Source organism: Amyelois transitella, chromosome 7, assembly GCF_032362555.1.
Source record: "Amyelois transitella isolate CPQ chromosome 7, ilAmyTran1.1, whole genome shotgun sequence".
Classification (NCBI taxonomy): Eukaryota; Metazoa; Arthropoda; class Insecta; order Lepidoptera; family Pyralidae; genus Amyelois; species Amyelois transitella.
Window position 1 is genome coordinate 3,329,938 of NC_083510.1, and position 27,168 is coordinate 3,357,105.

The following is a 27,168-nucleotide window of genomic DNA, read 5'->3' on the forward strand; positions in this document are numbered from 1 at the left end:
CCTCGTCAAAGCAAGGTAAGTTGATAGCACAGATATTAAGTTGATAGGCCAAGCAAGGCGCGGGCGGAAGATGTTCAAAAAAATATGAATACTTTGTAGAAAAGGGAAGATGCGTCCTTAAATTAGTTTATAACAAGTCAAACTAAATAAAAGCTTTTAAATAAAAAAGCATGTTGCTGAACCAAACACAGATTTTAAATGCACAAATTTACAGTTCCATTCCCTAAATTAGAAGATTTTGTACGTGAGAAGCATTATCCATTTTAATTGATAATTATTCTGGGCATCGTATCTCTACTTCATCGGATGTTCACGGCAAAGAAATTGTGTTGTAGGTTGACAGTAGTGTTTGAGTGACGTAAGAAAGTGACAAGAAATGGATTATCTGATTTGGATCAAAGAATAGCTCTGTTTCGGGCTATTTACTGTTACAAGCAGGTAGTGATTTAAATAAATTAATAGATATCCAAATTAAATATATATCTACATTATAATCTATTGTAAATAAATGAAAGAAGTTTGCAGCTTAGTCTCAACATTTTAGTTTCACTTTTTAACTTCAACAAAAAATGGAGGAACCTTCGCGGCCTAAAAAGAAACTGAAAACTGTGAGTATGAGTTAATTAATTGTTGGTATCCATGACAGTAACATGAGCTTCAGGCTAAGAGAGTTTATATACATATAATACATAATAAACAGTCAAAAGACTAAAACGGTGTTCAGCTGTATGACTTTATGGTGGACTTAACATTCAAAAAGTTTATTATCCTCTCCCTTGATTGTCTTTTACAATTACTAGACCAGCATGGAAACTTCCACTAAATATCCTATTCCCTTAGTCATATTTTAGGACATCATGGGAAAGAGATGGAGAGGTCATATTCTTTAGTGTTGGGAACCAAACAAAACTGTTATAAGGCTATAAAACAAAATAATTTACAACTTGCTACTTGAAGTCCATTTATTTGCTACTTTTTTTCTATTTCTATAGCAAATATCATAAAATCAATTCAGTCATTAAACAGTGAAACTTAATAGACACAGAGTCATTTATATTAATACTAGCTGTGCCCGCGACTTCGTCCGCGTGGAATAGTTATTTTGGGAATCATATTTATTTTTGCAAACATCCTCCTTGGCTTTATCAAGGGGGGGCCGTCAGGCGGTCACGCGTATTAGAAAAAACGCTGGTTCACCGTATTAAATGTTTCGCTGCAAATTGCTTATAACGACTATATCTCAAAACCTATTCGTCTGATTTATATACTGTAAATGGCAATTTTAGTCTACATGAAAAGCCGAAAGTAATAAACATATTTATTTGGATAAGGATTAATACTGAATTAAAGAAAATTGGTTTCAAAATAACTTATGTTTATAATCAAAAAATAATCTTAAAAAATGAACATAAAAGTGGTTATTGTAAGTAAACCTTAAGAGATAGATATATGCTCTCGCGGACTTTTTTGTGGCAAAAAATGAGTACTTCACATCTTTAGTACATTGTTTCACTATATCTTTGTTGGTTTGCGCAGCGTTCGCGCGGAAAGCTCGCAGATGGCCGACTCATTCAACTTTTACCTGCATTGTTGACGTTTCCCGTAGGAAATCCGGGATAAAATGTAGCCTATAGCCTTCCTCGATAAATAGACTATCTAACAGTGAAAGAATTATTCAAATCGGTTCAGTAGTTTCTGAGATTAGCGCGTTTAAACAAACAAACAAACAAACAAAACAAACTTTTCAGCTTTATAATTTAATTTATATTAATATACATCATATCTTTAACCCTTATGGGGTAGACATAGGTTGGATTGGACAATGCATGAAAAAAAATCCCTTTATTGCAGTGTAACAGTGTTAGTGTGTAATACTTGCCATTAGACAAACTATTCAAATCTAAAATAAAAATAAAATCCCACCCCAAGCAGTTCTGCCCTGAGGACCTGAAATTACAGAAAAATATAAAAAAAATCATTTTTTTGGGTGGTCTTAAGTAACACATAAACCAACTTTCTGCCAATATTTATCAATAATCTGCATCTAAATAGATGAAAAAGGGAACCATCAATCATCAAAAGTAATAACCTCTTACTCAACAACAAAACATAATTCAATCATAATTCACATGAAAAAACAAACTAAGAAGTTTCATTGTGAACTTTGTTATGATACATATAATCATATCTAGGTATATCCCTTGTGGAAAAATAGAGCCAACAGTCTTCAGCAATCAACCAAATTCAGCTGTATGGCTAAATGATGGAATCATTGTGACAGTTGCTAGTTTATAAGCCTTTCCCAGACATCTAGTCTTTAAGATATGGAGGGGTCTGAATTTAAAACTTTTACCATGAAATTACACAGTGAACATAAGTGTCTATTGTGTGTGTGTGTGTCTTATGTATATTTATAGCAGGCCAAAAATTACTAAAAATCCATCCATACAATCGTGTCTATATCCCTTGCGACTTCCCTAAGGCAGAGCAAGCAATCTTGAAAGACTGACAGGCTACATTCAGCTGTGCAATGATAGAATTGAGATTCAAATAGTGGCAGGTTGATAGCCCATCGCCTAAAAGAAGAATTCCAAGCTTATAAGCCTATCCCTTGATCCCATTTTACGACATTCATGGGAAAGACGGAGTGGTCCTATTATTTTTATCATTGGTGCCCGGAACCACAAGGCACAAAGTCAAATTTCAATAAAAATGGTTGACCCCAGATAATAAATAGTACTTGTACAAATAGATGGACTGTCATTTGTACTTATAATATAATTGTATACATACATACATATGGTCACGTCTATATCCCTTGCGGGGTAGACAGAGCCAACAGTCTTGAAAAGGCTGAATGGCCACGTTCAGCTATTTGGCTTAATGATAGAATTGAGTTTCAAATAGTGACAGGTTGCTAACCCATCGCCATTAAAAATAGTTTAGTATTTCCAATTGTATTAAAAGAAAAATTAATTGCAGCTATTGATTAGCACATATGTACCATACATATTACAAAAAACAAATGATTCTTAAAGCAAAGTTGGCCTCGAAAAACATTCCTTTTTTGAGGGCACAAAAAATACAAAAACTTCCAGACAGAAAAGAAGTCTACTGCCTTTATCAAAATATGAACTGAACATCCGCGATCAGTACAACACTAACTACTAACTTTAGACTGTGCTATAGATAACAAAATATTGCAAGTAACAAGTTTTATAAATGCGAAAGTAAGTTCCGTTTGTTACGTCTTCATGCATTATCTACTGAACCATTAGTCTTGAAATCTATCAATCAAAAGGTAACCTTTGTTACCTTTCATCCTGGTAAAAATTACAGTTCCCGTGGGATATGCGAAAATCTTGTATGTAAGTGGTGCTTAGTTCGCGCGGGCGAAGCTGCGGATAAAAGCTAGTAGTCAATAAAGTCCAATTGAAATAATACGGCGTTGGTATGATTATTTACGTCAATTTATAGTACGGATCGGCAAGTGAATGTGCCAGTCTGCGCGTGTAACTCCAAGCTGCGCATGCGTTGCCATAACTCGTCAGCGTTTGAATTTCAAAGCGCGATCGTATAAATTTGGCGCGAAACTGTTTAACTTGATTTTTTCATTCTGAAAATGAGCTTAGAACAAAGGAACCAGAAGGTGTCTGAAACCTTCAAGAAATACAACATTGCCGAATGGGGAAATGGAAATAGAACGGTCAGTGATCTTGTTTTATTTGTATTGTGATTAGGTACACATGTTCACTCTATGTGAGATGTTTACAAACAAATCTTACGGTACGAAGAACTAAGAAATAGTTTTGGTTTATTTTATGTTTCTACGTTTCTACTTCTCAATTATTTGATAATTGATCGTGACAGCTTCCTTTTTTCACAATCGTACTTTTTAAAATAAAACTTAAAAAAAAACACTGTAAGATTTAATTTTATTAATATGTGGCATGTTAAACATTCAGTTTTAAGACAAACAAGTGATAAACTTATGAACTTTCACTGTTTCTTCCACATCACTTTCTTTCCGGCTTTAAAACTTTCTTGCTTATTTAATTTCTGTTTCATTAACTGTTCTTACGTAAGAGATTGTTTATTACTCATATGTATTGATTATAGCCAGCTTTGGAATTTGAATGAAATTAGATGAAGAAATGTAGTGCAGTAAAATTTAAAGTTAATGCAGCAAATAGTTATTTGATACGATTTGAATAGACTTGAAGAGGTCCGAAGGGGACTATATGTACTCGTATAGACCTCGAAATGGTAAACTTTAATGTAATCTGAAAACATAAAAAGATTCTTAACCTATCTGCATGTGATCGATAAAAAATAAATGTGGTGGTTGGGAACCCCTCCTAAAAGATAAACCGCGTCTTATTCCAAAAAGAAGTAAGAAAAGAAGTATATCTTAAAAGTATTTGAAAAAGTAATTATAAAATAATCGAAGACTCCCTTACATTAGATTCCCATTTATGTAATTGTTATGAAATGAAATAAATATCAAATCAAATAAATTTGTAAGTCACAAACTTTGATAACCCTTAATTATGACGGTATTTAAGCAATTTGTTCCATTTCTCTCCAAATGATAGCCAATGAGGATAAGTGATTTGTCATTAAAATAAAATAAAGAGGATTGCTAATAGTTTTAATTCAAAATTTGCGGTTCAACTTAGTTTGACCAACTATAAACATACATATATCCAGAGAATGTAGAGAAAGTTCGGTTTACGTAAATCTAGCCGGCGCAAGCGCAACGCGTGAAATAATACCGTGTAACCGACTGCATGCGTTTATGCATTTCTTATATCAACGACGTTTACGATGTGATATGAGATTTTGATAGTTTTTCATTTATCGGGTACATCTAAAAATGAAAATCTATAATAGATCACTGAAGTATCTTTCAACTCACTGTCGAAAAGCGAACCGATATAATATATAGCTACGTAATCCGCAAGTGAGAAAAGTCTTGGATCTCAGCTAGTGGATGTAAGTACCTATATATTTAGTTTAGATAAGTAAATACAAAAAAAATTAGATTAGCCACAATATTAAATTCTAAGATGACCGTAACACGCCATAACTTTCACGAAATGTATTGAAGTATAGTGTCCCTGATAAACAAACTTCGAGTTTTGAGAATGTAGTCTATCTATAAAATAATGTTTTGAAGAGGTCTTAAACATATGCGCATTTTAAACACATGCATGTGATTAGGACTCATTACGTTACATACATATAAGTACGCTTGACCTTCGTGTATTCACCATGGAAATTAAGATCGGTAATGAATATACGCCATTAAATGCTGTAAACTGATTAACTATTTAACTAATGAATCCAAAACACGTTGAATTATTTAACAAATAGCGAAAGTGCGTTCTTTTAGTAAACTTTGGATTATTTTTCTTTCCAAATTTGAGTCTCTATTAATGTGTAATGAATATGTGCAAAAGTGACTTCCGGTTGCTATTTATAGTTACTTGACTGGTAGATACGTTATTTAACATGCAGAAATTGTAGTCTTTATTTTTGAATTGTGCAAAAAACCATGTGATTGATATGTCCTTGGCGGTATCACGAACAAACAAAGTATAAGCAAAAAGTTTTGTTTTGTTTTTTTTTTTATTTAAGTTACCAATGAATGAGCTTTGTGTGGTAGTATGTTCGAGAAAAAAAAGGGAAAGAAAAAAAGAGTAAATTTAAGAAGAAAAAGACAACATTAAGCTTCAAAAGAGATAGGCTTACAACTTGGGCTTCTTCTTATAGGCGGTTGGCTAGCAACCTGTCACTATTTGTATCTCAATTCCATCATAAAGCTGTATAGCTAGTATAGTATAGTTTCAATCTTTTCAAGACTGTTGGCTCTGCCCCGCTACTCTACTCTACCCTGCTATATAGACGTGTATTCATATATTATAAGCTTCAAGAATGTTTACCTAATACATTAATTGTCAAACTTGATACCTACTCGATAAAATACCATTTTTAATTCTATTGCACTCCTTCAAATAACTTGTGATCAGCATGTAGAAGAATCTAACGGCACTTCAAAAATCCATAGTAATGGACAAACGTACATTTGCAAAACAAAACCCCTCTTTTGACGCAGTCGGACAAAACAGGGAAGCAGCAATATTCTTGCTGATTCATTGAAGTAATTTTATAGATAAGGAAGCGGCACCAATCAATACAACCTATAGTGTTGTTATTTTTTTTGATAGTTCAAGGCTGTGTGTTATTGTATTGAGTATGTAGTTGTAGGTACTATTAAGTTGCTAACTTGCATGCATATAACTTTTAATAGTACTAAATATTTTCGGTCCGTTTGAAAATTTAGGACGAAAAAAAACAAATTTGTCTATTCCGCGTTCTCATACAAAATTTATTAAAAACATATTTACAGTTTACAAACTGCGAAATGACTGGCAGGATTATTAATAGTAATTACGGTAGTAATTTAACGAGGCATGTCAACAACAACAGAAACAAATAAAAGTGATTATAAGTATTGTTACTCTAAATGTGCCAAGAACTTATATTATTTTCCATAGCCTTCATTTTAAAATCGTTGTATGGGTTTTTATGCGAAATTTGCAACATTGAAGTTTTCAAAATAGGATTCAAGGTATCGCTTATTGACGTCACCATAACCTAAGTCTAATAATATTTACTACGAATTCAAAAGCGCATGTGTAAAAGAAGCGGTGGCATAAACTACACTGCAGCATTTTCACCGGACGTCAATAAACAAAATAAAGATCTTAAATCTCAATCATCATTCCAATATAAGATACTATTAACTTTTTTTTTATTGTTGCAGTGCGCGCAAGTAGCTACAAATGTGGTGGAACAAAAGCACCAGGTATCCAGAGCTACAAGGAGCCGAGCTTTTGGTAGTCGGGCGTTCAGGGGAAGCACCGTGTGGTTCACGGGGCTGAGTGGTGCTGGAAAAACAAGCGTCGCTTTTGCGCTGGAAGCCTACTTGGTTTCGAAAGGTGAGTTAAGATTACAGGACCAGGATTTCAGCTGGATATTGCCAATTCAAACATCTGTTTGAAAATGAAGCGTAGGAAGTTTTTTCTTCTTATTGCATAGTTTATATGGCGAAATGAAGGTATATAACGTAACTTTTTGGTATAGATTTTAGGAATCAAATCTATTTAAAGTAACAAAGGCTGGTCTGGTTATTCAACACTGTTTTCATTCACATTCGCATTGTACAATATAAAATGTCGGAAATACTGAGAGGAGAGGAATCTTTATCACAAACTCTTGTTGCTAGATTAAGAAGGTTGCTCTACTCATACTATATTCATTTCCTTGTATATTGTAATTGTGCCTTGTGGTTCCCGGCATCAATACAAAGGACCACTGCATTTCTTTCCCAAGGATGTCGTAAAAGGCGACTTTATGAGGGATAGACTTACAAACTTAGGTTAGCAACCTGACACTATTTGAATCTCAATTAAGCGAAATAGCTGAACATGGCCATTCAGTCTTTTTAAGACTGTTGGCCCTGTCTACCCCGCAAGGGATATAGATGTGGCCATATGTAAGTATATTGTTATGTTAGTGATTAATAATATCTGTGATATTACGTAAATATTGAATATCATTTTACCTGCAGTTTTATCTCGATTTGTTTGTGATAATTTCAGCTATGATAAAAAGTGGAACTCTTGGGGATTACGAGTGATTAGATAATTTTATCTTGGTTGAATGAAGGCATTCCCTTCACATACACTACCTTTGTATCTACAATCTTGTCAACAAGCGTTAGTTTCATAAAATTAGATTTCAGATTACTATGGTTAGATTGTTAGATTATTAATTTGTAAGCTGTCACCATTGCCAGTAAGGTCAAAATAATGAGATATTTATGATCTGTCAAACCACATAGTTGGAATGTTTGCGTGGACGATGTTTGGCCTGAGCGAGTAATTAAGAAAGCTGCAATCAAATACCAACATATTAATGCAGATGTATTTTTTAAAGAACCTATTCTGCCGTGGTATAACTAAAATGCCGTTATCTGACATCAGGATTTACACCTTTTTTACCAGTAAAATTAGAAAAAATAAATCTCTTTCGATCTGTATATACGAATTTTTGGTACCTTTAAGTCATAAATAGGCGTTCTCATTGATGAATGGCATCAGTTTAAATCTTTACCGCAGTTTTTGACGTTTTACTTAAAATAAGGATTTAGCAGATAACGGCATTTTAGTTATACCAGGGCAGTATTTAAGGACTTGATAATCAAAGAGTATTGTAGAACATCAATACAATTAACGAAACGACGAATTAATGCGTACGCGTGACCTACATAATCGTAATTTAATGCGGGAGTAATTTAACACGCAACAAAGACAACGTACAGGTTTTAGAGGTTATTTGTATCGATACGGAGACTTAAATAGAAATAAAACCGCTAAAAGGAACATGCGCATAAGTTAAAAAATCCTACTAATATTATAGGTAGGTAAATGCGAATGTTTGTGAGTATGGCAGGATGTCTGTATGGATGTTTGTTACTCTTTCACGCAAAAAATACTGAACCGATTACGATGAAATTGTTATGTGGGTAGCTGAAGACCCAGAATAACACATCCTAATCCTATCAATCCCTATCGGGATGATAGGGATTGATAGGGTTTCCACGCGAACAAAGTCGCGGGCGGCCTCTAGTTTACTACTAAACATATGCTTTTTAGATGTTAAAGTTTGATTTAAGGTTTGCGTTTAGGTTTCCGCCTTTAAATAGGATCACTTCACAATATATGTTCTCACACCTAGATGTTACGTGATGAGATAAAAATATTTCTCAGCTGATAAGCAACAACCTCATGTCAAGTTACCGCCGGAACTTTAAAAGATGTTTTGACCGTCAATACGCGTCAATCAATATGGCATTGTAAATGCAAGCAATACTAAGGTATAGGATAAAAGAGTTCGAGAGAATAATATTTTTTTACCTGCCTATCTATAAATTATTTTCATCTGTTTCACAATGCATGCTTAACAAAAAAATCATATCCAGGTATTCCCGCCTACGGACTGGACGGCGACAACATCCGTACGGGACTGAACAAAAACCTGGGCTTCTCAAAAGAAGACAGAGAAGAGAACATAAGAAGAGTGGCAGAAGTGGCCAAGCTGTTTGCTGATAGCGGTGTCGTCTGCCTTTGCAGTTTCGTGTCGCCGTTTGCTGAGGTATTCATTTTTTTAACTTCTTTTCACTTGATCAGTTTTGTTTGGTAGTGTTGAATAGTGCCAATCTTAATTCTTGGACGTCGTAATAGGCGACTTTGATAAAAATTCTTGAATTCTTGGCTGAAATCGGGGACTTTCTAGAAAAGGTCAGGTCAGGTCAAGAGTAGGTAGCTGAAACCGACGAGCTTGCATGAAGAGAGTTATGAATGAGGATGAAGCTCAAGGAAGTATGCAGGGATCGTTTACCCCCCCCCCGGGAAAGAGGCGTTATTCATTTATGTATGTATGTACATAATTTCCATAAAGTTGACATTTGCCTACGTATTAGAGCATAGACGAATAAATATACGGAAACATGATCTTGTACTAGCCAACATTCCAGTGTTTCTTATGCAATATCATACACAAGTTGCAGTTATAATTAAAGCCCTTTTTGAATCTGAGTATAATGTACTCTATTCGAAGCTTACGCTCCGGGCTTCGCTTGAGAAATATTGAAAAAAAAAATTATTATTTATTCGTTAAATAAAAACAATTATCTGCTTGTTGGCAATAAGTTAATTTTGGGTAAACATCAAAATTTTTATTTTGCGAAGAATATTAACGAATCCTTAGAATATCCTATGACGCGACTTAGGATAAACCACTAACAATTTAACTTTAGCACAAAAGAAAAAACACCAGAAACACCTTTCATTTAGTTTAAGTACATAAAATATTTATTATTTCACGCAGACCGTGAAAATTATAGCTGTCCTTCAAAGATAACAGAAAATCGAATGTCACATTTATACCACAGTAGGTTCTCGTACAATCGCGTAGAAAGGAGGAAATAGGTTATGTTTTATTGTTTTTTTTTTTCAACCTCAAGACAATTTAGAGATTGTAGTTATCATGTTCGCTGGACCACGATTCCGTAAACGCTCGTTAAATTATCAAGGGTTACATTCGTCTGGCGTATATGTTTGGTTACTGGACTTGTCGGGGCCTTCATCCTGTGGGATTTTTCACTTATAAAGGTGGACTATGTAACTGGTGAAAGTATAGTTTATTTCTGTGCATATTTCAACACTATCGGTTCAGTAGTTTACAAAAATACAAATTGTACCGACATCTCCATGTCTCATTTTATTAATATTAAATATGGATAAATACATTTTCACTATGGATTCCTATAAATATTGATTTGATTACATACAGATTTTATTTTATTAGAATTATCCACAGATTTTATTTTATTAGAATTATCCATTCCATTATTAAGCCATTCACCTAAACGTGGACTTTTACTCTTTTAAGACTGTTGGCTCGATCTACTCCGCACGGGTTATAGATGTAATAATATATAGGTATAATTTACCAACGTTTAATATTGATTACATTTTGGTGGTCCACTAACGAATGGCACACAGCTGATAACAGGTCATTTGTTCAAGTTTGCTAATGAGTTCATTAAACTTGCGGCATTTTAGATCATTTATCTTGCGATGTCAGCGTCGTCGGGAACGAAGTCGCCGGCATCTAGTTTCAGTATTAGTTTAAATACCTATTTTAGGACGTTACAGTGATAACTTGCATTTGGAATACAAAGTATCACTCATTGATGTTAAGCATCGCTCCGTGAAGAAGCATTAGAACAAGCGTCTACAAGGAAATATGGAGGTGTCTTTTTCATTCGTTCATCACATCCGTGGTGAATGAAAAAAACAACACTATATTTCTTTTGGAGAACCGCCTCAAAAGGTATGGATGGCCACATCATGCGGCTACTAACTGATCACATAACAAGAAAGTATGAGAGATAGTGAGCAGCCCAGAGGACGTGGAAGACTCCAACTCACATGAGCCCAAATTATAACTCGAGATGACACAGGACAGTATATCTTGGCGGGTTCTCTGCCTTTTCGACGAAAATCGTTTGGCAGATCATCACTTGCCAATCAACGTTTCACAGAATTTTATTTCGCGGAATAATCATTTGCCAACTGTATCACTTAATTTTGTTTCATTTCCCAACTTAACTATTGCCAACTGTACGTTTGGTCTGGCTTTTATAATGACACTTTTCACAAGGCCAACTTTCAAGTAGCGAACGTTTCAGTTAGAGTAATATTCATTTAATTTTATGTATTGTTTACCAAAAAATATATATTTGTTTTTTTTTTTCCATAATTATTTTTCTACTGTAGCTAATATTCAAGTGCCCTGTGTAGTGAAACAAAAGCGATTCGGTTCTGGCACTTCGCCGGCCGCTGCCGCGGCACGCTCGCTTCGCTCGCTCGGCTCGTGCGTTGATGGTCGCAGTTCTAACCTAACCTAACCGATTTCTTTCGATTTCACCTCAACTACGTTAATAAAGGAAACCGTTGCCAACGAGGGGGAAATAGAAAATATATTAACAGGTGCCCCACCAGAACCTAAGAAAAAAAAATACTTAGACGAAAGAATCAACAGAATTCTTGAACACAAATCTACATATTCACATGAAAATTATTAATGTGCATTGCTGCTAATTTAAAGTGTTAATTTTTTTTTTGTAATTCTTTAATAAAAATTGCATGTCGAAATTAGTTTATTTTATATCATAATATAAATGTACGAAAAAGGTACTGTTATACAGACGAAACGTTATTCGTCTAAAAGTTGTCTGGCCTAGTGAAGGATTTGATAAATGATAAGTGCCCGAAACGTGTTCTGTCATTATAATAATGAGCTTAACAATAATTCTACCAAATGAAACGTTATCATACAAAAATTTGACAATCGTTAGTTGTCAAAGTGAAAATCAGGCGAACCGTTGGTTGGCAAGTGATAATCCGCTAAACAATTTTCGGCGAGAAGGCAGGATACCATCTTGGCGATGCCATCTTAAGTGAGCCGACACCGAGCAGACGAAATAAAGGCCAGGAAGATTTTCTTTGACACTACGAATTGTACGTTTAATAAGTATTTATGAAATGTCTAATAGTGATCTTGGTTTCAGGATCGCGAGGTCGCCCGCCGTATCCACACTGACTCTGACCTGCCATTCTTTGAGGTGTTCATCGACACGCCTTTAGAAGTCTGTGAACAAAGAGACACAAAAGGGCTTTATAAGAAAGCCAGGGAGGGACAGATTAAGGTATATTATCTGTTTATCATTATTGTTGTATAAGCTTATAAACTTGATATTCTTATTTTAGGCGATGGGCTAGCAACCTGTCATTATTTGAATCTTAATTCTATCATAAAGCCTAGCAGCTAAACGTGGCCTATTGGTTTATTCGAGACTGTTGGCTCTTTCTACCCCGCATATGATATAGATGTGATTATATGTATGTATGTATGTCATATAAGTTATGGAAGTTATGAAAATTGATATAATGTTATAACATTATATCAATTTTCATAACGTCGCGAATAATGTTAAGCCAAATAATTTCATGCTACCTACAGAAAAAATCCATATGTCAATTTCAACTAATGTAATGTCACTCGACTTTTGTGTGTTTCTATAAATATGATTGAGGCGTCTATTAAACATTCCTATTTAATTTTTATTTCCAAATTTTTACATTTGACGTCGAATTTGGCCAAACTAGAGAGATCATTATAACAAGAATTAGAAAAAACGATATATAAAATTAACAAGCATAAGAATCTATTAAATATTGTTCTAGCTCAAGGCTGTAAAATTTGCATGCTTTCGTGAATTTTATAAGTTAATATTATATTTTATATAGATATAATATATGCATTAAGTAATTAAAAGTTTTAGGGCAGTCGTGCATGACGATATCAGTATAATAATAAAACATTTTAGTATTTTTTGCGTTGACTTCACAAAAATTTGATAGTTGATTTTTTACATGGTCACGATTAATGCTATATGTCAAAACATAGTAACAGCCATCAAAAACATAATTTGTAAAAAATTAGTTCCCCAAAACAATCTTACTAAAAAACGGAGATCTGTGTATTATTATGACCGAGGTCCTGAGAAAAAGTTTTTCATAGCGTAATGTTATTTTAGTGTTTTTCTGTTTATATTCACGAGTTATTTTTCGTATTGAATTACAATTAAGAAAAGAATTATATATATTTGATTTTATTATATTTAATCATTGTTATTTCATTGTGACAATTTATTCTCCTGAAAACCTTGAATGCACATTCGCTGGTTATAAATAGGAAACTCTCAGCTCATGGTCAATTCAACTTAATTTATAATTATTATTTTTTGATAACAATGGTTGTGTTAATAAAAATAATAAGTACATTTATAGAACAAAAATAATGAACTGTATTTGCGATAAAAAAATTATGCATACGAGGGTCACATTGAACATTTTAGAAAGCAATCATTTTAATTTAGTATTTTATTGTTTACTATTTCCGTGTAAGCTGTGTCCGTGTGAACTGACCCTTGGATACAATTCAAATTTTAAATTTTGTTCTAGAATTTATCACACAAACTTTGTGCATATGGCATGAGGCAAGAGGCATATGTCCAAGTCCAAGAGTGGATGTTGATATGCTGAGAATTTATTATAAAGGCCGTAATTATAGAATACATATATCACGTATGTATCCCATCGCAGAGCCAACAGTTTTGAAATAACTAAAATACCACTTTTATTTGGATGACTAGTACTTATGAATTCCGGAATTCTGATAGCCCATTACATTAGCGACACAATAATCACGCAAAACCTTATGTTTAAGGGGAGTACATAATGTAGGTACTTGAAAAATCGTTAAAACGTCCTTGATGATGGCGATTTCTTTGTTGACAGGGTTTCACAGGAATAACCCAGCCTTATGAGCGTCCAGAGAACCCAGAGCTGGTGCTGCAGACGGTGGGGCAGACCATCGAGGAGACCACAATGGAAGTTATCAAGCTCCTGGAATCACAGGTAAATACATCATAGAATAGAATAGATTTATTTTAAAAATTGGATACAAGGTATCACTTATTGACGTCACATCACTTAAATCTAATTATAACTACTACCGCTTCCAAAGCGCATGTGTAGAAGAAGCGGCGGAACAAACTACACTGCAGCATTTTCATCGGACGTCACATTCTAAGATGCTTGAGTGGACTGTAGAATAGATCTGGTCGCTGTATCTCCAAAGTCCTTTTTAGAAATTACAGTATAATTTGAGGAAACAAAGGTGCCAATGAGAACGCAAGGATATAAGAGATGAGAACGCAAATATTTTCGGTCAAATTTTGCTTCATACAACGGTGGTAAGGATCGCCGGCGGCCAGGAACGGGTTAATAGGTTCGAGCTTATACACATTTAGAATAAGAAAAAAAAGGCTAGAGTACACCCGCTGCTTTCGCTCGCATAAATTATTTATATATTTCTCGTGGAAATTTCGAGAAATCTTCTCTTGGTGCACCTCTAGACATCATAAGGACGATACATATCTAGACCCAGCGGTTTGGGCTATGCATTGTATAAGATAGAAGTAGCAAGAACTGGCAAATGTGACGTTAATGTTAGAAGGGGAAGGTCTAGACGCGCTTACTTTTAAGTCAATGACATTTTGAATTAAGGTCATGTCAAGTTCCCTTTATTGATGAACTAGCATGTGATTGTATGTTAAATGGAAAGATTTGTAAGTTATAAAAGTGTGTATAATAATATAATCAACCGAATAAATGCTACATTGACTTAATGTTCAATGAATTCGTTTCGCTTAATTAGTCCATTCTCACATTGGACGCAGATGCGCCATTTTAGATAATATAGATTTATGCTATCCACGTCATCTTTTGGCCTTTAAAATGGATGAATAAGTAGATGAGTAGAGAGATGAGATGCTCCCACAGCATGAAAAAATATTTCTGTTTCGCTTTTTATTATGAAGTGAAGCGGGACAGCGATAGTTTCAGCGCGATAAAAACTGCTTCGCGCGTGCTTGCTACCGGGGAATGGATAAGTCTGGTGGATACATGGATTTCTTAAGACCTCTTTCAATTTATATCTAACGTTCTTTAGATCATGGTTGTTGTACAAAGAAAAGTGATTATTGATATGATGAAAGAAAAAAGAGAGAGGGGAAAGAGTTGTAGAGGAACTTAATAACAATTATTAATATTTTTGACCACGATAAAACAATGATTGATTCATTGTTTTAGCAGGTTAACTGAGCAAATATACTTACAAAGCGAGTGTAAATGGGAATGTTCTAATGGAAAGGTCAAGACGAACCTACTTTGATAAAATCGAGAATATTCTGGTCTAGAATGCCCTAAACAGATGAGTTTGCACGTAACGCAATCAAACTTCCATAAAAATAACGATGATACACAAAAAGTATTCAAAGTGTAAATGAATTACACTTTGAATTACTCTGTATTCCTTAGTGTTTCTCCAGGAAAGAGGCGCAATCATAAGTAGTATTATACCTTTTTATATTATTGCAGGACATAATCCCGCGTTTCGACAACAGAACGATAGAAGTGGAAGAGCTGTTCATATATGGAAATAGACTGTCGAGCGCCCAAGAAGAAGCGAAGAGGTTACCTCAAGTACAGTTGACGACGTTGGACTTGCAGTGGGTTCAGGTAAGTGATAATAATAATGAGCCCGTGCGCATTTTCATAAACCAACATAATAATAAATATATACGGGACAAATTACACGGATTGAGTTAGCCTCAAAATAAGTGTGAGACTTGTGTTACGAGATACTAACTCAAAGATAATTTATTTTATATTAATATTAAATACTTATATAGATAAATATCCAAGACCCAGGCCAATCAGAAAAAGTTCTTTTCTCATCATGCCCTGGCGGGGATTCGAACCCGGGACCTCCGGTGTCACAGACCAGCGTACTACCGCTGCGCCACAAAGGCCGTTAAGATAAGGACATTTATGATTTGTTATTTTTTCCGCATATAGATAAAGTTGGTTTGGTTTTTTCTTTATTCCTAACCTCTTCGCGCTATCTATTTCATTAATATTTTGTGTAGATGTTAAATATAACTTAAAAGTAAAATTAGGTAACTTTTATCCCAAAAAAAGTATTATTGGAATATTGCTTCTTCCGGTATTGCGATGAAAGATTTGGAACGCAATGGAAACAATAGCAAATGCTAGTTAAATAAAAAAACTGTTATTCTCATGTAGTATCAAGAAATAATTTTACGCAATCTTCTATAACGTGGCGTCAAGTACGTTATACGTTTCAATAACGTCGGATGCACATAGTTAACTGCACGCAAGTATAGCACTATGAGATAAATACCAGATTAAACTAGGGCGAAATTGATTTGATGAAAAAGGATAAAAGATATGCGACTAAGGGAAAGTTTAGACTAAGGGAAATGTTTGTGATTCTTGTGATGGGTATAGATTGGATTGGCGATGGGTTAGCATACATACATATGTATAATCACCTATATATCTTGCGGGTTAGACAGAGCCAACAGTCTTGAAAAGACTGATAGGCCACGTTCAGCTATTTGGCTTTAAGATAGAATTGAGATTCAAATAGTGACAGGTTGCTAGCCCATCGTCTAAAAGAAGACTCTTAAGTTTATTAGGTTATCCCTTAGTCGCCTTTTACGACATTCAAGGGAAAGAGATGGAGTGGTCCTATTCTTTTTTTTATTGGGGCCGGGAACCACACGTCCAAATGGCTAGCAATCTGTCGCTATTTAAAAATAATGCTAAATGCCATCATTAAGGCACACAGCTGTACGTGGCCTGTTCATAAGCAAGGCCCTTTAATTAAATATTGTCGGGTTTCAGTACGCAATACTGAAATATCTAAAGATAAATGGTTACTAACCGAATATATTAAATCGACAGCACTGACACACTCCCTGTTTCAATGATAAGACTTATCAATAAATGTGTCATAGATTTTATCGGTCTGTGGCGATAAATAAAAAGGCCTGGAAAAAATTATCGAGATAAAACGATCGGGTGATAAAGGCTACCTTTGATTATTGCATACTTTTCCGTTTAATTTTTGTCCGTATATTAAAGGAAAATCCTTTATGGTACATACTCGTATGGTAATGATATTTGTCAATGAAAAGGGCTCTTTTGATTTAAACTTAAAATGTATAAGTTATATTCTTCAGTTTACATATATATACTACAGAAATTATGTGCGCATTGTGCGTGATAGTAAAAGTTGATTTATTTAACATATAAGAGCGAAAAATTTCAGAGTAAATTAAATCCTGTTTAATAATTTCCTTATAAAACATTTTTGGGTTACTATAGGCATAAATTATTTTCCTTATGATTGTTATCTGTTTCGATTGCTAATAAATAACAATATTACAGATTATTATTATATCTAATCCAATATGTCGGCATAGTGGATAAGATTAAGATAAAGAAGTGTTTATTTTGCATAAACATGTTTTGTAATAGAAACTTACGTATTTTGGATTTTGGTAAATTTTTATTATTGGATATGTATAAACATATATAACGAAAATGATGTTCGTTCTTATTTAAGACTAGACATTTGCCCGTGGCTTACTAAATACCTAAATGTTATTATAACTTTAAAAATTTCTCTCCTAAACCCTCGGTTATTTGTGGTTGACCACATGCTATTTTACGGGGCCCGGGATCCGATTTTCGAAATTCTTACGTTATATGTCTTCTTCTGACGATAGCCTTGGTTACATCCTCATTTCATTACTGGAGAGGAGCCTAGGGTGTGCTGTGCCTATGACCATGATTTTTGATTTGGTGTTAAGTTTTTACAGGAAACGACTTTCGTCTGACCTTTGCAACCTTTGCACCCCTGCAAAGGTAGCAGTTAGTGTATGGGTTAGGTTCCCCAAGCTAACTCATATCCTAACTGGGTCATGGTTACGCAACCAGTTCCCTGAAGGTTAAGGTATTTTTTTAATTTTATGTTTTATCCAATAATATTATCTTTCAGGTGCTGTCTGAAGGATGGGCTTATCCGCTAAAAGGATTTATGAGGGAACAGGAGTACCTGCAAGTAAGTTTGTATTCCGAGATTTCCTTATTAAAATAGTTTTGTTGCCCATTGTGGTGACTCTTCAATTATATCAACTTCCACACTTTTTCTCGGATAAGTCGGCCTGAAAATTATTTCCGAAAATTGCCATCATTTAAAATAATAACGTGTATTTTATTTGTTATTTTCTTTGTCGTCAAGGTTCAGAAAAACGTTATTCATATATGTCTGCAGTAGAAAGCGATTGTGTAAGGTTACATTACGAGTCAAACCTGTCATTAAATTAATCTCAATTCTACCATGAAGCCAAACAGCTTACAGTATCAGTCTATTCAGAACTGTTGGCTCTGTCTATCCCGCAAGGGATATAGATGACATTATATGTATGCATGTGTATGTTACGAGTCGCTTAACGTTTATTTAAATTATAATATCGTTATTTTGCTTTTTCAGGCACTCCATTTTAACTGCTTTACCCTCCCTGACGGTTCAATAATCAACCAGTCAGTACCAGTGGTGTTACCCGTCGATACAGAACTAAAAGAGCAAGCGAGCGGCGCAAGCGCATTGGCTTTGATGTACAACGGACGCGCCGTGGCAGTTTTGAGAGCGCCTGAGTTTTACCCCCACAGGAAAGTGGAGAGGTGTTCAAGGCAGTTTGGCATTTATCATACTGGACATCCATATATCAAGGTTACTTTATAATCTGCAAATATTGGCTTTTGATTTTCGGTTAAACAGCATATAAAGTTATTCAAATTCACTGCAAATTCGCCTCTATTACCGCGGCATAAAGTTCTGTGCAGGGTAACTTGATTTGCTGTTTACTGAACATTATTATAGGATTGGCTGTGGCAGTTTTGATAGCACTGAAGTGTTATTATCAAATGAAGTAGAGAGTGTAGTGCCGTGTGGTTCCCGGCACCAATACAAAAAAGAATAGGACCACTCCATCTCTTTCCCATGGATGAAGGCGACTAAGGGATAGGCTTATAAGCTTGGGATTCTTTTTTAGGCATTGAGCTAGCAACCTGTCACTATTTGAATGTAAATTCTATCATTAAGCCAAATAGCTGTTTGTGGCCATTCAGTCTTTTTAAGACTGTTGACTCGGTCTACTCCGCAAGGGATATACATGTGACCACATGTATGTATGTAATACATTTCATACATATCTACATACATACCTACATATAAATAATCACTTCTTCCCGTTATCCCTAATCCGTAATCCGAAACTCATTATTTTGTTCCAGATGATATCAGAATCAGGCGATTGGCTCGTAGGCGGTAATCTAGAAGTGTTTGAGCGTATCCGCTGGAATGATGGTTTGGATTCGTACCGACTGACGCCCAACGAGCTTCGAGCAAGATTCAACGAGCTACAGGCGGACGCTGTGTTCGCTTTCCAGGTATTCTACATCGTTTTGTTTTTAAATTTTTCTTTATTAAAATAATTTTCTTTTTTGTGCCCTGAACAAACCTTTTTAACACGAGTTGAAATTGTACTTGGCCGGTTTGTGATTTCGTTTCACGTCATTGTAAAGAGCGAAACAGTGATAGTTTATCGCGCGATAATAACGGCGTCGCACGGGCCATGCTAGCGACGCCGATTGGGACATTTTTGTTTTTTTTTTTCATGATACTTAAAGAGTACATACATACCTACATAAAATCACGCCCCTCTCCCGGAGGGGTAGGCAGAGACTACCTCTTTCCACTTGCCACGATCTCTGCATACTTAAAGAGTATTATTTTAATTTTGCAACATTGAATAAGCGTTCATTTTTATTATTCTTCTGGGTCATACCTAAATAAAGAAGGCTGTACTAAGATGAGTTTATCTTTTAGCTCCGCAACCCCATTCACAACGGCCACGCGCTGTTGATGCAGGACACGCATCGACAGCTGACAGCGAGGGGTTTCAAAAAACCAGTTCTGCTTTTACATCCATTGGGTAAGTCATCATTACGCATTTTTTGATGTAGGCTTAAGGTGGCGGAGGGAAGAATCGAAGAAATTTTGACCAATAGGATTGCATAAATTTCCGCTTCGGAATCCCATTGGCTTTGATTGAATTTTTTCACTAAGCGACATTCATCAGATCTGCTTAACCTTTACACCAAGCCATTTTGGATCATGGTTACTCAGTCAGTTGTAAGAATGTGCATCTAGGTTTCCTCGTGATTTATTCTCAATTTCAATTTATTTATACATAAATATTATTTATTGCATACATATTAGCCCCGAATGTCTCACCGTAAGAGCATCGGTTAGCACTCAAACTAATATTAATGTTGTTTTTTTTTTCAAATTTTTCTTTAGGTGGCTGGACGAAGGATGACGACGTGCCATTAGAAGTGAGGATAAACCAGCACAAAGCGGTGCTAAGCGAAGGAGTCCTGGATCCTAACTCCACCATACTGGCCATATTCCCGTCGCCCATGATGTATGCTGGACCTACTGAGGTAAATATATTATGATTATACATGTATTAGAAATTAACCTGTTTGAGAAGAGTGACTATTTCTTTTGCAATGAAACAAAACGATAATGTTATTCTTCTTTGTACAAAGGAATAAAATTGAGAAGAACTAAAAGTGATCTATCTAAGAGCAACCAAAAATTGTACGAGTACTTGTGATTCTGTTCAAACATTTAAAAAGATATAAATTATTTTATTTTTTATTTTATTTTATTTTCCACGTTGGTGCCCACGGAAGACCAGCGTTGCGGTATATACCACGGCATTTTGGTACAAATGTTGTTATAGATTAAGGTTTTATGTTCTTGATATATTATTATGTACCAAATTAATAATTTTTTCTTTCTTTCTTGAATGATTATTTCTTATAAAATATAGTATCGTTGAGTTTGTACCTTGTAATACGACTCTCGAACTTATTTCCATAATAATTTATCGGATCATAATTATACGTTCAGTTCAGCCTCAGTGCGCGGGTTTCATCACCGTTTCTATCCTTGTGTTAATTATTAAGCGATATTTTGACAATTATTAAGCGATATATATAGTATCCTATAGTAATGAATAAAATTTTTGAATTTTGTGTCCAGGTGCAATGGCACGCCAAATGCCGCATGAACGCCGGCGCCAACCACTACATCGTGGGGCGCGACCCGGCCGGCCTGCCGCACCCCGCGGCGCCCGGCGACCTGTACGACGCGCGGCACGGCGCGCTGCTGCTGCCGCGGGCGCCGGGGCTCGCCGGGCTGGAGGTGATCCACATACATACATACGTACATACATGCATACATGCATACATGAATACATACATACATTCATACATACATTCATATATACATACATACATTCATACATACATACATACATAAAATCACGCCTCTTTCCCGGAGGGGTCTTTCCCAGAGACTACCTCTTTCAACTTGCCACGATCTCTGCATACTTCCTTCGCTTCATCCACATTCAGCTATTTTTTTATTTTTTTTTCACATTCAGCTATACACATACCAGCCGATAGCTAAGTACCCAGTTTAAAGGTTTCTTCTTCTTCTTAGTGGGTTACTCATTACTGAGTATCGTGACTTCCGACTCTGTCAACCAACAGTTTCCTTCTTCTTGATGGAGCGCGGCGCTGATCGGCGTTTCCAACCTCTCAGATCCGACCATCGCTTTGGACTACGGGCTCTAGGCCTTTTTGCCCTCCACTTTTCCTGTCACCATCAGGCGTTCCAAATTGTCAACGTCTCTCCTTGCAATATGGCCAAAATATCGCACTATACGTTGAGCATTTTCTTCCTTTAAAGGTTTATAGGATCTAAATGTGATTTTTATGGCAACAATGCTGTTCAATTGGCCGTCAGAGCTGAAAGAAGTAAATATAAGTCTTACTGAAGATTACTTGTTGGTGGAAGACTATCTTACAGGGGATTACTTGCTGGTGGCAAGACTAGCTTGAAGCTCTGTGTATATTTCCTACGCTGTAAGTGTAGGATCTAAAGAAGCAGTCTCTTGATAGTGGTGGTATTAGTCATGACACTGGAGATGTAAATTGCCTCCGACTCACAGCCATCCTAAAGCTGCCTATATTGGTTGTACTGTAAGTATGAGATGTGAAAAAGCAACCAAGACATCATGAAGTGCGAGCGCATATGTTTTACGGAGACGTGAACAACAATCTGACTGCTCAAAGGGTTTTACAAACTAGATGTAAGCTATTTTTAGGTAGGAGTTTGCTGGATCAAGGTCTATGTAAAAAGCTATTTCCTTTGATGAATGCCTTCCTACATAAGAGCAAATTTGGACACGAAATTGTATAAATTTTTTAATAGTTCGCGGTAACCCAAAATCAGTCCATAAATAATTCATTATGATTAACAACAACCTTTCACGGGATTGTACGGTCGCGTTCATAATTGCAGTCATAGTTCGCAAAACTTTATAGCTTGCAGTCACCGGTATCACTCACACATTCACACAAATAACACTATAAACAACAAGCGGTAAAGCGTTGGGTAACGCGCCATCAAGAAGAGGGTAGTGTAAAAAGTCGCCGCGCAGTGGCCGTCGTCCGCTAATCAACACAGCGACACGCCACACAGCGAAGATCCATGGTGGAACAGTACGAAAATAATGGCTTCATTACCGACCTGAACATTTGCGAAATAGTTCGACACATCAGTGGTTACTGTTCGTCGAGTTTGCACCGTGAGGGACTACACCACAGACAGCCAGCAAGAAAGCCGTATTTATCCGAAATAAATAAGCAAAAACATTTAGAATTTGCTAGGCAGTATTTGGATTTTGACTGGAAAAAACCGATATTTACGGACGAAAATTCGTTTACGTCATCGCAACACGGTAGGCTTCATTTATGGGAAAGAAATGCAACTCGGTATGAAGAAAAAAATATTATGCCAAATATGGAGTCTGGACGCATATCTGTAAATATGTGGGGCTGGATGAGTGCTGCTGGACCTGGGGAACAGGTGTGGATAGCAGGACGCGCTACAGCTGATCATTATGTGCAAGTGCTGGAAGAAACCATGTTACCAACTGTGCCGTGTATTTATCCGATTGATGATATGCCAACAATATCATTTGTGCAAGACAACTGCCCTGTGCATCGAGTCCATATAGTGCGTGAAAGGTTCTGCCAGTTTATATTAAAACTACTAATTACTTAGATAGTATTTTAAGGACGGCTTCAATATCTTTTCTTTATGAAAACGAATAATTAAGCTGTAACCTTAATAACAGGAGATAAGTAGATGATACAATTAGTGTAATATGCTGTATGTATAGCTTTATATAATCATCAATATGTAAACAAAACTATAAATAAACTGTTTTAATAAAATTTACTAATTTTAATTATTTAATGTTTTATTTTGCTCCCTCTTGTTTAACATTTCTTGCTGATTTCCGTGTTTGAAGACACGGGTATTGTAATTCTTAGATATCAGTTAGTTAGTTAGTCAGTCAGTTACTTAGTTGAAATGACACCTTGAAACATTAAAAATTGTCAGTAAAACTAATTTTATTTTTTAAATTGACAAAAAAATCCATGAATAATTTCGGAATCCAAGTAACGCTAGTAACTAGAACAAGCGAGTGTGAGCAAGCGAGATTATCTAATATATCTTAGATCTCACTTGCTCACACGAAGTAATAAAATTGCTATCCAATAACTTTCAAAGGAACCACTACCTATGTTTGGGTCGTGTGCAGACAAACTTTCAACCTTATTGAAATGACATAAGTCTGGCAGTCGCAGGCTTCCCTCTATAGGCAAATCTTATGCAAATAATGAGAGACGACAATATCTCGATCGACAATTATCGGGCCCAGTTCGGCCATCGTTGATTACCGTCTCTTTCTGTTTTGTTATGTTATATGTCATAGAATAATAAACTGTTTTACTTAGTAATATCATTGGTATTAAAGATCGTATTCATTTGAAGGAATATTTATTCTTTTTAAATATGCATGTGTGTGTGTATCTAGTGGAACCACAGTGCACGCTATTTTAACCCGTAAGAATTTTAAAACTATGACTGCAGATATGAACGCGATCGTACATTCGTTTTCAGTGGTAGAACTGAACCGTTTTTTTAGATTATTTGTTCAAGTAAATTCAATACTATTTTTATTATCGCACAGATTATTCCGTTCCGTGTGGCGGCATACGACACTTCCGTTGGCAAGATGGCGTTCTTTGATCCTACCCGCAAAGAGGACTTTGATTTCATTTCTGGAACTAGGATGAGGGGTGAGTATTATATTGTATATATGTTTTTATCCCGATTTTATCCTTCCTGATTTAGAAACTGGGTTTCATCTATAACCTAGACTATAAACTGGGAAAGTGACTGACTTAAAAAATTCTTTTTTTACCCAGTATTTGGTGAGATAGATCTGCTTCTATATCTTAAACATCATCTTGTGTAGGTCCTTTTCAACTTCCGTTCATAGATCAAGTATGTGTAGTCTATCATCCTGGTCAATATAAACCGGCTAGCAACAAGATAAAAAAATCCTTCTGTAACACTTTTAGAAATCTTTCAAGTGGTCGACAATATTCAATTTCCCTTGATTCCAGGTCTCGCCAAAGCGGGTAAGGAGCCACCGAAAGGATTCATGGCGCCATCTGCCTGGAAAATCCTCGCAGATTACTACCAATCTCTCAAATCCAAGATGGATACCAACTAAGGCTTGATTATTATAGATACTTTCTGTCCACTTCTAAATGGGAGCTTGCAATCATTTGTGAATTTAATCAATGAAATGGTATTTAAAATGTCATAATTTCATCTAAAATATAGTGTAATCTTATGTAAAAAAATAATAATTGAATCATTATTGTTTAAAGTATTTTTTTTTTATATTATGTATACATTGTTAAATAACGTCGTTTTGACATTTAGTAGTTTGCGAAATTTTGGTGTCTTTCAGGTGATTGGCTGAAGTGTGCTTAAAAATATGCCTCTAACTAGGCTTTGATAGAAATAATCATGCATCAATATTAATAAAATGTTGTCATGATCGACGATAAAACATTTGATAGCCGACATACTGAACATTTCTGATACGCTTTTTTTTTTCTTACTTTTTATTGAACTTTAATTGTTGTGAATATTTGGTTTGTGCAATTGGGCGGTCTAATAAATAGTTCCAAATTATTTACAAAAAACTGTTTTTGAAGTTTATGACGTACTTAAAGTTTAAGCTGTGTACTAGCATAATGACCTAGCGTAGCTATAGTAAGGAATATTATATTTTTTTGCAAAGTTTATATTTTAGAATTTACATTCCGTTGTAAATTTTGGTGACATTTATTTGTAAATAAATTACACATTCCATAGGTTTTGTGTAAACTGTAAATATTTTTTTTTGTTTTCATGTCAAATCTATTTTTCAACATGAATTTCTTTTTATTATTGTTACTTTAATATAGTATGGTACTTTAATATATAACTGGTCACACTTTCTAAAATTTACATATTTGTCAATTGTGTAATAGGGTACCGGACAGTAATCGAAAAAAAATCTAAGTTGTGTTTTAAAATAAAGTTTGTTATACAAGAACATCACATAATAAAGATTTTTAAGGAATAACAATGATTAATAATTTTAAATCAATAAATAAAGTTGCATAAATCCAATATTTATTATCTGTGCAGCGTAAGAACCCAAACACCAATCACAGTGAGTGACGTCATACGTAATGAGTGATAAGTAAACAACACTGCTTTGTATGTTATTTCGAGTTATTCTACGATTTATTTGCATTTTTCTAAAAATATTTAATTGTAATTAGTTACGAATTGAAGGACTTTACTCATAACAGAAGTTGTCGCAAGTGCTCAAGTGCCGCCTATCAAGCTTTTATCATGGAACAAGGTTACAAACCGACAATAGAAATCTCCCAAAAGATTGATATTTTCATGGTCAGCAGTTCTTTTGCCACTAATACCGACTTTTATTTTGCTGAATTTAGCAATGTGAAAACATTTGTGTAAGTATTTCAACCTCTTTTTGTTTATCTTAACAACAGAAATGATTGAAGAAATTACAAACGAAAACATAACCTAAAACTAGTTTCATTGTTTACAAAGTTATTTTCACGTATGTTTTTTTTCTATGATTTTAAAGGTTAGATATTTATGGGTTTTGCATGTTTCTAGATCTGCGAAAAAATACTTAAATTATCCAAGCACTGATCACTTGTAATATGGCTTGTAGTTTGTTTTCCAAACATATGACGTCACGCGATCCGAATTGACGTAAGTGCTGTTTTCGCGGCAATTTTAAATAAATTACGTTTTTGACGTTTTTAAATACTCCAAAAGATTTATTTATTTAAAATAATATTTTTTATGGATATATAAATAAATAAAGATTATTTTTAAACACAATCTGAAAAGTTGTCCGGTACCCTATTGTTCGTTTTGTGTAAATTTTTCTAAATAATTATGCTTTTCTATACATTTGTGTTGTAATATTGTAAGATTATTAATAATTAAATTATAATGGGACGTATTGTTAATCAGTGAGAGGTTTAATGTTACAAATTGTTGTAATTTTAGTGATAATGGTGCTTTAATGCTAATCATTTTATTATTTAAAATAAAATATTGCCCATGGATTTCAGCGTTTTGTTTTTACCTTTGATTGATAAACGCTAAGAGGAGGATGAATATTGTAAGGAGTAATTACCTAATAAGGAGTGTAAGATGGCTATTTAAAAGTATAATGGCACCCCGAAAAATCATGTATATTATTGCATATACGTTCAAACTTCGTGTGTTTATTTTCATAAATTTACCACAAAGAAAACTAGTACAGTCAACACACTAAGGCGTGGTAATAGAGGCGACTTTGCAGTAAATTTGTACAGGTTGATGTGTTGTTGAACAAAACCGATTTTATATTACAGATTTAGTTAAAAGTGAAAAAACATTTGCCGAATAAACGAAACAACGATGACAGTGCGATAACGATTGTGTTATCAG

At 34.9% G+C, this 27,168-nt stretch overlaps 1 protein-coding gene across 2 annotated transcripts; it reads left to right on the forward strand.

Moving 5' to 3' along the window:
* The first annotated feature begins 376 nt into the window (after window positions 1–376).
* On the forward strand, window positions 377–26,801 carry LOC106139433 (bifunctional 3'-phosphoadenosine 5'-phosphosulfate synthase). Of its 2 annotated transcripts, none has more exons than XM_060944930.1 (14): window positions 377–608; window positions 6,830–7,004; window positions 9,050–9,222; window positions 12,206–12,343; window positions 13,998–14,117; window positions 15,642–15,782; window positions 18,133–18,195; window positions 18,628–18,867; window positions 19,431–19,586; window positions 20,026–20,131; window positions 20,500–20,642; window positions 21,250–21,411; window positions 24,317–24,425; window positions 24,756–26,801. In XM_060944930.1, the coding sequence occupies exons 1-14, from the start codon at window positions 570–572 to the stop codon at window positions 24,863–24,865; spliced, it is 1,875 nt and encodes a 624-aa protein (XP_060800913.1). In that variant the 5' UTR covers window positions 377–569; the 3' UTR covers window positions 24,866–26,801. The 2 variants fall into 2 exon arrangements, with proteins under 2 accessions (XP_060800913.1, XP_060800912.1); XM_060944929.1 differs by lacking the exon at window positions 377–608 and adding an exon at window positions 3,486–3,706.
* The last annotated feature ends 367 nt before the right edge of the window (window positions 26,802–27,168 follow it).